The following is a 10,931-nucleotide window of genomic DNA, read 5'->3' as shown; positions in this document are numbered from 1 at the left end:
CTTTTCCTTTCCTTTTTTCTCTGCAGCACCCTCTCTTTTCCTCTCTATTTCTCCCGGGAAAACCATCAAATTTTCCGGGCTCTGAGCCGAGTCTGAGGCTGGTTTGGGCCCAAATGCCAAAATCAGCCAAATCGGCAAAATACCGGGTATTTTGCGGGTATACCTGGAAAACCCCGGGTATACCTGGAAAATATCCTGCGACCGCCTGGGTATCGTGCCGATTTCCTCAATTTTGCGTCAGATTTTGCCCCAGACCAGCTCTCAGACTCAGTCTCAGGGAAACTCGCGAGTTTCCAGAATGGAGCACCAAACACCCTCTGTTTTCCCTGGAAATTTCCGGAAACGCAAAGTGCTGGGGACCCTCTGTTTTCCTTTTTGTTTGCCGGGAAAGCTTGTGCAGGCCAATACCGCGCACAGAACCTTTATCCCCCCCCCAATTACTCCCGTAACTCAAAAAACGATCTGGGTTAGTTAGCAATCAACCACTGCACCCTCCTCTTTTCACTTAGCACCTTGCGATCGTTGCCCCTGAAAAAGAAAGAAAACGGACAAAAGCACCCACGATTTCTTCCAAACCCGCGCCCGCTTTGAGCGACGGAGGGCGGCTCCCCTGTGACGCTCATTGCTGAGCACATGGCGAAGATGGGCGGAGACGCGGTCTACGCGAAGCGCTCCGACCGCGGCTGCACGGATGTGCTCTGCCTGCTCCTGCTGCTCGCCACCTGGGGTGCGATGATCTCCGTCACCGTCATGTCGGTGATCAAGGAGCCCGACATCGTCAACATCCTGAGGTACCCGCGGGACGAGTATGGACAGTTCTGCGGGCAGCCCGGCTCGGCGACGGAGGACCTGCCGCGTGCGCTGTACCCGACGCTCGACGCTGACTTTGCGAGCCAGGTGGCCGAGGCCAGCAGCCTTCCATTCTGGGAGTACTACAAGCTCAAATTCACGTCGATCTGCGTCGCCGAGTGCCCAGACGGCCTGTCGCTCTCCGAGTCCGCCCTGGGCGTGTACGGCGGCGCGGACTACCCCACCGGAGACGCCGTCAAGGACGATTCCAGTTGGAACTACACCACGCCCGAGTTTACCTACACCTTCCGCACGGCCAACCTGTACGGGCGCTGCCTCCCTCTCGGCAACACCTTTGCGGCGCCCGAGCAGGTTCTGTGCGTCTCTCCCAACTGCTCGTACGCCATGAGCGCGCTCGCCATCAACGTGACCGAGTGCGCCGTGATCCCGTCGCGAGCCGACGAGCGCGAGACGTGGGAGGTGTGCGCCGAGGACACCGGCAGCGCCGTCTGCGACGCGCAGGAGAAGGCGTGCGAGGTTGCGGTGCGGGTCGAGACGGCGCAGACCTTCCTCCCGGCCGACGGCGACGAGACGACGGACGCGCTCACGCGCAAGCTTGCGCAGTACGTCGCGCTCACGCTGCGCATGTGGGACTCCATCGCCGCCTCGTGGCGGGTCGTGCTGGCGCTGGGCGTGGCGCTGCCGGTGGCGCTCGGCTTCATCTACGCGGTGCTGCTCTCCCTCTTCGCGGGCGTGGTGATCTGGTCGCTGCTCGCGCTGCTGCTCGGCGGCATGGTCCTGCTCTCCGCCATCCTGTGCGTGCACGCCGGCTGGCTCGACGTCCCAACCGACGCGTACTCCACCTTTGAGGACGCCCTCGGCGCCGTCGCCAGCAACGACACCGCCGCCATCGCGTCCGCGCAGGCGGAGTCGCTGCTCGTGCCGGCCGGCTCGCTGTCCAAGGACTGGTACGTCGTCTTTGCCGTCCTCTCCATCGCGGCCACGCTGGTCATGCTGCTCTGGTTCTGCGCCTCGTGGCGCGCCATCCGCAGGGCAGTGGCCATCACCGAGGAGGCGACGAAGGTCTTCTCGACGCTGCCGTCGCTCATGATCTGGCCGTTCGTCGAGCTCGGCTTCCAGGCCGCCTGGCTCGTGTACGGCGTCTTCGGCCTCGCGGTCATCTCCTACCCGCCCGTCTGGGGAGGCGGCTCGACCACCACACTGCTCGCCCTCGCGCACGTCGCCGGCACGCTGTGGGCGATCCAGTTCATCAAGGCGTGCGACTACACCACGATGGCCGCCGCGGTCGCCTACTGGTTCGTCACCACCAACGTGGAGAAGGACGGCTGCTGCGGCGCCGCAAAGTGTTGCCGCGGCTGGTCCTCCGGCCTCGGCTTCCCAAAGCTGCTCGACGCCGCCTGGACCGTGTCCACGCGCCACCTCGGCTCGCTCGCGTTTGGCTCCGCCTGCATCACCATTTGCCAGCTGCTCCGGCTCGTGCTGTACGCGGTCCACGCGGCCACCAAGCAGACGAAGGCGGACCGCAACTTCCTCGTCCGCTTCCTCTTCAAGTGCGCCATGTGCGCCCTCTGGTGCCTCGAAAAGTGTGTCGAGTTTGTGTCGTACTATGCGTACGTGCACATCGCCATCGACGGCACGAGCTTCTGCGTCGCCTGCCGAGACACGTTTGGGCTGATCGTTAAGTACCCGGCGCAGACCGCGATCAACTCGCTCGTCAAGCGGCTGCTCTGCGGCGTGCTGCTCGGCCTCTCCACCCCCTTCCTCGCCTCCGCCTGTTGCTTCCTCTACCTCGACTCGCTCGACGACTTCACGGCGAGCCACTCGCCGCTCTACTCCGCCGCCGCCGTGTTTGTCATCGCGTGGTTCGTCGCGTCGGGCATCTCCAACGTCTTCGAGGCCATCCTCGACACCGTCTACCTCTGCGCCTTCCAGGACATGGACCAGAACTCGCCGCCGCGCTACCTCTCCGCCTCGATGCGCTCTGCGCTCGGCATCGACGCTGCGAGCGAGGAGGCGGGAGGCTCGGCCGAGTACTTCAAGAAGGCGTCAGACCGTCACCAGCAGGCCGGAGGGGCGGTGCCGGTGGCCAGGGAGGACGGCCAGCCCCCGATGCGTGCGATCTCGACCAGCGACGGCATCCGCGCGTGAGCGGGGCCGCGCGAAAAGCAACTCTCGGACGCTGCTTTCCCATGGCGCTCGAGTCCCATGGTACATCACACTAATCACTATCAGCTGGAGTCGTACGTACGTGTTAAGTAGCATGGAGAACACGCCGACATCTGTCAGAGACCGATCTGTGTAAGACGACGCGCGCGCAACACGCGCATGTGTTTTCAGTATCAATATATTGCGGTGTGGCGCGCGCGTGTGGGGGGATGTAAAGACTAAAGAGGTGTTCCTCTGGGCCCATCACTGCCCTCGTCCGGTGCGTTGAGGGCCCGGCCGCGACCGACTCAGCTGGGTCGCGGCATGCCCACGAGCACGGAGTGCTGCCCGCCCGTGCTCGCGTCGAGCACCGCGCGGCTCGCCAGCTCAGGCCCCTCAACCAGCGTCGGGGCGGTCTCGTCCTCGCCGCGGCCCGTGCAGAGCTGGCCCATGTCGCCGACGCCCCACGCGTACAGGTCGCCTGCACGGAGACCGCCCCGGTGAGAGGGTGAAGGGGGGGTGGGAGAGAGGGAGGAGGGAGGAGGGGCGCGACTCGCCCGAACCGTGTGTGAGAAGCTGCAACTCGGCGGTATCTCGGCGACATCTCGGCTACGTCTCGCCCGAGCGCGAGACGACCAGGTTGTGAGAGTGGCCGCACACGATCTTGTGGCCGGCGACGCCGCAGAGCGCCGCCACGAGCGTCGGCGTCGGCTGCTGCTGGACGCCATCGCCCAAGCCGAGCTGGTGGTTGTCGCCGCGCCCGAAGGCGTAGACATCGCCGCGAGTGGTGAGTGCGAGGGAGTGGTGCTCGCCTAGCGCGGGGCGTCGGCTCGGGTCACGCCTCTCTGCGCCTGGCGGAGCGGACCAGAGGCCCGAGCTCGCCCCCGGCGAGCATGCAGACGCCGAGCCCCTGCAGGCCGCCGAGCAGGGTCGGGGTGCTCGTCTTGTTTGGGTCGAGCGAGCCGAGGCCGAGCTGGCCCATGTTGTTGAGGCCGCACGAGTAGACGTTCTCGCACTCGGTCAGCAGGAAGGTGTGGTACGCGCCTGGCGGAGGGGGGAGGGGGAGAGGGGAGGGGGGCGAGGTCGGGCGAAGGCGGGGCAGGGGGGGGAAAGAGGATGCGAAAGGGCGCCTGCAAACGCCGCCTTGATCTGCAGCCGGTCGTCGAATTTAAACTCCTCCGCCTGCCGCTTGGAGATGGCCGCCTGCGGGCGCCAGGTCAGCCGGCGCCATGTGGAGGCTCGCCCCAGATCTCGTCCAGATCTCATCCACATCTCGGCTGTGTCTCGGCCGTGTCTCTGCTGTGTCTCCCCATATCTCCCCATATCTCCCCATATCTCGCACCCGGTGCTCGAGGTACAGCGTCGCCGCCTCAGTCGCGTCCCACGCCGCGTCCTCCTTGAGCCGCGCCTTGACCCAATCGCGAAAGTTCTCGTTGAGCACCTACAGAGCGAGCCAGCGCCGCGTCCGGCGGTGCCGCGTCTCGCTCGGCGAGGGGCGGCGGCGTGTGGCTGCCCTCGCGTGCCGCTCGTACAGGCTCGTGCCGGGAGGGGCGGGCAGCCGCAGCGAGCGAGGCGCGCCCGGCGCAGTGAACTTCTTCTTGTCCGCCTTCTCGGTCGGCCACTCCTCCTCGTGCATCGTCTGGCCGCTCTCGTTGCAGCCCCACGCGTACACCTGACGGACGGCGGCTCGCGGCTCGCGGCTCGCGGGTCGCGGGTCGCGGCTCGCGGCTCGCGGCTCGTGGTTCGCGGGTCGTGGCTCGTGGCTCGTGGTTCGCGGGTCGGTGTGCGGAAAGAGGTTGTTATCTCCCCATATCTCCCCATATCTCGCGGGTCGGTGTGCGGAAAGAGGTTGTTATCTCCCCATATCTCCCCATATCTCGCGGGTCGGTGTGCGGAAAGAGGTTGTTGTGCGGCCCGCGCCACTGCTCTGTGGCCTGCTGCTGCTGGCTGCTCTGCCCCTGCCTGCTCTGCCCCTGCCTGCTCTGCTGCTGGCTGCTCTGCTGCTGGCTGCTCTGCTGCTGGCTGCTCTGGCTTCCTAGGGCCGCCGCGCGCCTCGTACCCGTCCGCAGACACGACGACCGTGTGGTCGGTGCCCGAGGCGATGGCGCGCGCAGTCACGCCGGGAAGGACGCGCCGCGGCTCGCCCGCCTACTCCACCTCGCAAGCAAGCTCACCCCTCGGCCCAAGGGCAGGGGGCGGGCAAAGGGTGCCCTGCCCGCCTTTGCGAGGTCGGGGGAGTAGCCGATGTACCCGTTCGAGTCCTTGTAGGTGCCCCAGGTGAAGACGCGGCCGTCCCGCGCCAGGGCGGCCGAGTGGTTGTCGCCGCAAGTCACACTCTTCACCGGCACGCCTGGGGTTAGGGTTAGGGTTAGGGTCAGGGTTAGGGTCAGGGTCAGGGTTAGGGTTGGCAAGTCACCACTCTTCACCGGCACGCCTGGCCGACCACACACCGGGACGCGTCACCAGCCTCCCCTCCCCTCCCCCCTCCCCCCCCTCCCTCCCGCCACCTGCTAGCTCGCCACCGACCTCGCGCGGCTCCGCCTCCTCGCCCGGCCTGCCGAGCACCTCGTCGTCGTTGCAGCCCCACGACCAGAGCCGCCCGTCCAGCCCGAGCGCGATGCTGTGCAGCCCTCCGCACGCCACCTGAGGCAACGAGCACGCCGGGGCTTCGCGGCAGCCAGGCAGCGCACACCAAACCGCACGCGCGCAAGCCACACTGCGCGCCACACTCCACGCCACACTGCACGCCACACTGCACGCCACACCGCCACCGGAAGTCCCGTCCCGCAGGCGCACGCCGACGGACTCCTACCCCGGGCCCACCCCACCTGGCAGATCTGCGCCGCCGCGATCGGCAGCAGCAGCAGCTTCACGCTATCGCGCTTGCCCTCGTCGCCAAATCCCAGTTGCCCGCAGTCCCCGTTTCCGGCGATCAGCAGCTCGCCGCTCTCGTTCCCCGTCCGCACGAGCGCGTTGGTGCGGCCGCGCTTGGCGACTGAGGCCGGCGCCTCCTCCGCGGGGCGCTTGGACCGTGCCGTCGCCGTCGCCGCCGCCGCTGGTGCTGCTGCGGGCGCTGCCGCGCCTCCGCCAAAGACAAAACCACCGCCGCCGTTGGCCGCTGCAGGAGCGCCGCCACCAAACGTGAACCCGCCGCCGCTGCTGGCGGGCGCACCGCCAAACTGGAAGCCGCCGCTGCCTGCGGAGGAGGGCGCACCACCAAACGTGCAGCCGCCGCCTCCGCCAGCCGGAGCTCCGCCGAATTGGAAGCCGCCGCTGCCGCCGCCGCTGCCGCCGCCGCCAGCGAACGCGGCGGCAAAGGGGCTCGGCGCGGGAGCAGCGTCGGGATCGACTATGTTGCCCTGCGCGTCCAGCTTGTGGTGCTTCGTGCCCTTCTCCACCTGCATAGGGCAGCGCGTCGACGGCTGAGTGGCGGGCGTGCACGGGAGTGCGGGCGGAGCGTGCGTGCACCATGATGGTCTCGCCGGTCGACTCGTCGATGCGCTCCTCATACTTGTCCTTGAACAGGTCGCCCCAGCCGGACATCGGGGGCAGAGACCCAGACGGCAGCCCGGCGGGTCCCCGCGCAGCGGAGACACGAAGCCGCGCACGCGAAGCAAGAAACGCTGCAGGACCACGGAAGGCGTGTTGTTCCAGTAGGAGGCCCGCGCCTGCCCCCGTGCCGCCGGGTGCAACCTGTCCTATACGAGAGAGGAATCCCTGGGACCCTGTCGTGTGGGTGAACCCTGCCCAGCCCCCCTCCGTGTCGCGATGCGCTCCCCGCTCCCGTTCCCCTGTGTCCCTGATCGTCCTTACAAGATCCTGCTCGTGCAGGTGGGGACCCTGTCCTTCTCCCACCCCTCGTTTGGCGTGCCCGTTTTATTTATTTATTTAAGGCGTGTTGTTGTCGGCGCTCGCAATCTGTGTGGTGCTCGCTGAGTGTTATCTGTGACATCTGGACACATGGACTGTAGAGAGATAAAATAAATAAATAAACAAAGAGCTGGACAAATACCAAATTCCAAATCGCAAACATAGACAGCCAAAAACAGGCGGCGACGTGGCATACGAGCTCGCATGACTCCAAGGACGCACGAGCGAGAAGCAGCACCAGGAGACAGAGCCATGACTATGACGATTCAGCGCGTGAACGCCAACTCACCGGCACAGGCCGTGAAGAGCCGCGCCCGCGGGCCGACGATTACGCAGCTGCGCGCCAAGCAGGCCGCTCTTGTGGCCGCAGCCGAGCTCGCAGCTTCAAGTGACGCCGAGGCGAGTGTGGTGAGGCCGCCCGTTGACGAAGCCAAGCGGTGGGCAGGCGGCAAAGGCCGCAAAGTGGGCTTCGCAAAAGCACGGGCCACTTTCCGTGGCGGCGGCACGGGAATCGCGGCGACGGCGGCGAAGCACGACTCGGCTCATCAAGAAGGCTCGCTGGCGCGGCACGGAGCCTATCGCGCGGGAGACTCCAGCGGGCTCGGCGTCTGTTGTGACGATGCCGCATCGCAAGTATTTTGCCTCCGACAAGGAGCACCAAGTGAAGTTCAACCTGTGGCTGAAGACGGGCGACTTCAAAGGCAAGGTGCTCAAATGAGCGGTTGGCCACGCCGCTCCCGCACGCGCTGGCCCGACGCGGTCGACGAGGACGAGTACGAGTGCATGGCGTGCAAGCAGTGGAAGCCGTGGTTTTGTTACGCGGGCATGTTCAAGCTGGTCACCCCATTCAAGGACGCCACACACTCACACTGGTTAGATTTTCAGCGCGATGACGGCGGCCATCGGTTTGCCTGCGACTACTGTGTGCAAATCAGTAGCTGCTAGCGTCGGGACTGCCCCATCGCGTGGCAGGGTAGCGCGAAGCAATAAATAATAAATAGAGCGGCGCGAGGCGCGGGAGGCGGAGGAGCTCCGCAGGGAGAAGCGGCGGCAGAGACGCGCCATGGACAAGGAGGTCCGTCAGTTCGAGCAGGCATCTCCAGGAGAGATGGGCGACGCATCCAATAAACAAAACAGACACACCCTAATTAGGAGCCATGGGTAAAATCTGTGGGAGGGTGTAGAGGATGTAAATAAAACGCCGGACACCTCGCAGGTAAGGGTAAGGTAAGGTAAACTTCTCCACACACACGAGGTGGTGGGGCAAGGGGGGGCGACCCTCGCGTCTCAATAAATAAAAACGGACACCTCTCTACTGTGAGATGGGAATAAAAACGGACACCTCTCGTACTGTGAGATTGGGTAAAAAGGAACAGGCCCCCGCCAGGGAGCTGAACAGTGTTCAGTGATCTGTGATATCTGTAAGGGTCCGCCCGCAGGCGCATATTTTGTATACCGAGGCGGTGCCCGGTGCCGAGCGCAGGCAGAGCCCACAGGTCGGACCTTAAGACAGCGTTGTAAATCCCTGGGTGAGGGTGGTGGAGAGGGCGGTCTGTCGGACCGCCCCGTTGGAGGTAGACCGCTCGTCTACCAATAAATAAAACGGACACACCAAACAAGGGGTGGGAGAAGGACAGGGTCCCCACCTGCGCGAGCAGGATCTTGTAAGGACGATCAGGGACACAGGGGAACGGGAGCGGGGAGCGCATCGCGACCCGGAGGTCACTTGAAGCTGCGAGCTCGGCTGCGGCCAAATAAATAAATAAAACGGGCACGCCAAACGAGGGGTGGGAGAAGGACAGGGTCCCCACCTGCACGAGCAGGATCTTGTAAGGACGATCAGGGACACAGGGGAAGGGGTGGGAGCGGGGAGCGCATCGCGACACGGAGCTCGGAGGGGGGCTGGGCAGGGTTCAATGCGTGAATCGTGTCGTGCGACCGCCTGAGCTGCAAATTCTTTTTCCGCCGTCGGCAAGAGAATGCTGTAAGGCCGCGAGGGACGCGGCGAGGAGGGCGGCACTAAAGCGAGACCCGCTGTGTCCGATCGTGCGGAAAGCCGCGCAGCAATGGACCGAGGAAGATGAGAACCCGCCTAGGGCGACAATGGCGCACTTGCTTAGCGGCGCCTGCCTGGGGAATAGGGAGCAGGCCAGATGGTTCCTCAGAGTAGCGCGAGCGCAGACGGGGACGGCGATCAGCAAAGTAGCCCAGGCGGCACCCGACTCCAAGGATACGCTGAAGACGCTGAGGATGGCGCATGTCGCTGCGCTGAAGGGCTCACGCTATAGGGTGCTGGATGAGGACGGGTACGAGGCACTAGCCCCAGCCGTCGGGGGGGTGTTGCCAGCACTGGTAGATGACCTCTCGGAGAAGAGCCGGAGGGACCTTGGCGCCGGGGTCACGAGGAACTTGCAAGTCGTGGCCGAGGCGGCGACGGGAGCGGTGCAGAGGTGGATCCAGTTCAACGATGAGGCTACCGCGCGCATAATGAAGAGAGAGGAACACATTGAGTGGCTGAGGAAGCTCTTCGCTGGGTGGAAGGAGGCCCGGCCAGCCTTGAGGGAGTCGCGGAGGAGGAGGGATAACAGAGGTAACGTGGGGACGGGCCAACAGCCAGTGGGACGAACGAGGGCCGCGACGGCGGACCAAACGGGAGGGAATAAAAATAAATAAAAAACGGACACCTCTCTACTGTGAGATGGGTAAAAAGGAACAGGCCAAGAATTTTACAACGAAGAAACCCGTCGCTCATATTACTTCCAGCCGCCGGTCCGCGTACCCGAAGCGCGCCTTGTGGTCATCGAAGAGCCGCGTCAGTGCCTCGACGTACAGCGCGTGGTACGCCGTCACCTGCTCGGCGGTCGGCTCGGCGATGCGCGGCAGTTGCAGCGGCGCGCCGACGACGGTGTGGACGGCGACGTCGGCACGCGGGAGGAGCGGGCACCACCACGCTCCGTAGAAGAGGGGCACCACGAAGCCGCACCTGCGCGCGCACTCATGGCTGTAAAGACGGCGCCGGGGTGTGAAGAGCCGCATGGCGACGGCCGAACCTGCGCAGCAGCCACATGCGCAGCCTTTTCCCGGCGCCGACGGAGCGGTAGAGGTCGCACTCGCCAAAGGTGTACGCGAGAAGGAGGAATAAACAAAGAGCTGGACAAATACCAAATTCCAAATCGCAAACATAGAAACCCAAACACAGGCGGTGACGTGGCATACGAGCTCATAGGAGAAGGAGCGGCACAATAAATAAATACAACGGACATCCCAAGCTAGGGCTGGGTCGAGGACAGACACGTCCCCACCTCTGTAGAGAGATATATCTAGTCTTTGTTATCCCCGATTTTTATTTTTATCGGCCGACTTGCCGACGCCCCCCCCCCGACCATCGGGGCTTGTCAAAGGTTTCACACGAGCCCGGCGCCAGCGGCGGCCACCATGCTTGCGCGGGCGGTTCGCGCGCCGGCAGCGCGGCTGGCGCCGCGCTGGTGCCGTCAAATGGCTGTGCAAAAGTTCCCTGTGCCGGAGATGGGCGACTCGATCAGCGAGGGCACCGTGCTCGAGCTGAGCAAACAGGTCGGTGACTATGTTGCTTTGGAGGAGGTCCTTGTGGTGGTGGAGACGGACAAGGTGACGGTGGACGTGCGGTCCCCGGCGGCTGGCACGATCACGAAATGGTTCGCCAACCCCGACGACACCATCGAGGTCGGCAGCGACTTGATTGAGGCTCGCCCGCCCGGCCCTCGCTCCACAACCTCTGCCCCGGCCCACACCACGGATGAGCCCCTTGACCCACCCACCCCGCCCCCAGATTGACGTCGGCGTCGGCGAGCCTGCACCTGGCGCCGCACCGCCCCCCGCGCCGGCGGCTGCCGCGCCGGCGGCGCCTCCCGCCGCGGCAGCTGCGCCTGCACCGCCGCCTCCAGCGCCGGCGGGGGGCCGGATCCACCCGGGCGGCGCGCCGTCCCTGATCCGCTTCCGCTCGCAGGGTGGACCTGCGGCCGCTGCCGCGCCCGCCGGTGCGCCGAAAATGGGCGCTCCTCCTGTCGGAGTGAGCGTCGACGAGCTCCCGGCGCGCTTCCGGCGGGCGCCGATGAGCGAAGATGAGA

General features: G+C 65.2%; 5 protein-coding genes across 5 annotated transcripts; 3 read left to right on the top strand and 2 right to left on the bottom strand.

Annotated features, from left to right (window-relative positions):
- Positions 1–633: 633 nt before the first annotated feature.
- EMIHUDRAFT_114929 (hypothetical protein) lies at positions 634–2,958 on the top strand (the record flags this gene model as incomplete). The annotated part of the gene is made up of 1 exon (XM_005779150.1): positions 634–2,958. The coding sequence occupies one exon, from the start codon at positions 634–636 to the stop codon at positions 2,956–2,958; it is 2,325 nt and encodes a 774-aa protein (XP_005779207.1).
- Positions 2,959–3,263: 305 nt separating this feature from the next.
- On the bottom strand, positions 3,264–6,498 carry EMIHUDRAFT_236440 (hypothetical protein; the record flags this gene model as incomplete). Its single annotated transcript, XM_005779149.1, has 11 exons — positions 3,264–3,398; positions 3,592–3,696; positions 3,821–3,970; positions 4,298–4,396; positions 5,035–5,103; positions 5,130–5,291; positions 5,482–5,598; positions 5,784–5,950; positions 6,059–6,147; positions 6,262–6,353; positions 6,424–6,498. The coding sequence occupies 11 exons, from the start codon at positions 6,496–6,498 to the stop codon at positions 3,264–3,266; spliced, it is 1,260 nt and encodes a 419-aa protein (XP_005779206.1).
- A 579-nt stretch (positions 6,499–7,077) lies between these two features.
- EMIHUDRAFT_236439 (hypothetical protein) lies at positions 7,078–7,815 on the top strand (the record flags this gene model as incomplete). Its single annotated transcript, XM_005779148.1, has 4 exons — positions 7,078–7,287; positions 7,379–7,531; positions 7,594–7,662; positions 7,798–7,815. The coding sequence occupies 4 exons, from the start codon at positions 7,078–7,080 to the stop codon at positions 7,813–7,815; spliced, it is 450 nt and encodes a 149-aa protein (XP_005779205.1).
- Positions 7,816–7,973: 158 nt separating this feature from the next.
- On the bottom strand, positions 7,974–9,861 carry EMIHUDRAFT_236438 (hypothetical protein; the record flags this gene model as incomplete). The annotated part of the gene is made up of 5 exons (XM_005779147.1): positions 7,974–7,993; positions 8,282–8,350; positions 8,765–8,955; positions 9,211–9,380; positions 9,583–9,861. The coding sequence occupies 5 exons, from the start codon at positions 9,859–9,861 to the stop codon at positions 7,974–7,976; spliced, it is 729 nt and encodes a 242-aa protein (XP_005779204.1).
- Positions 9,862–9,890: 29 nt separating this feature from the next.
- EMIHUDRAFT_236437 (hypothetical protein) lies at positions 9,891–10,877 on the top strand (the record flags this gene model as incomplete). The annotated part of the gene is made up of 3 exons (XM_005779146.1): positions 9,891–9,922; positions 10,227–10,499; positions 10,811–10,877. The coding sequence occupies 3 exons, from the start codon at positions 9,891–9,893 to the stop codon at positions 10,875–10,877; spliced, it is 372 nt and encodes a 123-aa protein (XP_005779203.1).
- Positions 10,878–10,931: the final 54 nt, after the last annotated feature.

Source organism: Emiliania huxleyi, assembly GCF_000372725.1.
Source record: "Emiliania huxleyi CCMP1516 unplaced genomic scaffold EMIHUscaffold_235, whole genome shotgun sequence".
In the NCBI taxonomy this organism is placed as follows: domain Eukaryota; phylum Haptophyta; order Isochrysidales; family Noelaerhabdaceae; genus Emiliania; species Emiliania huxleyi.
Note: the sequence above shows the minus strand (reverse complement) of the source record. Positions and strands in the feature narration are given on the sequence as shown.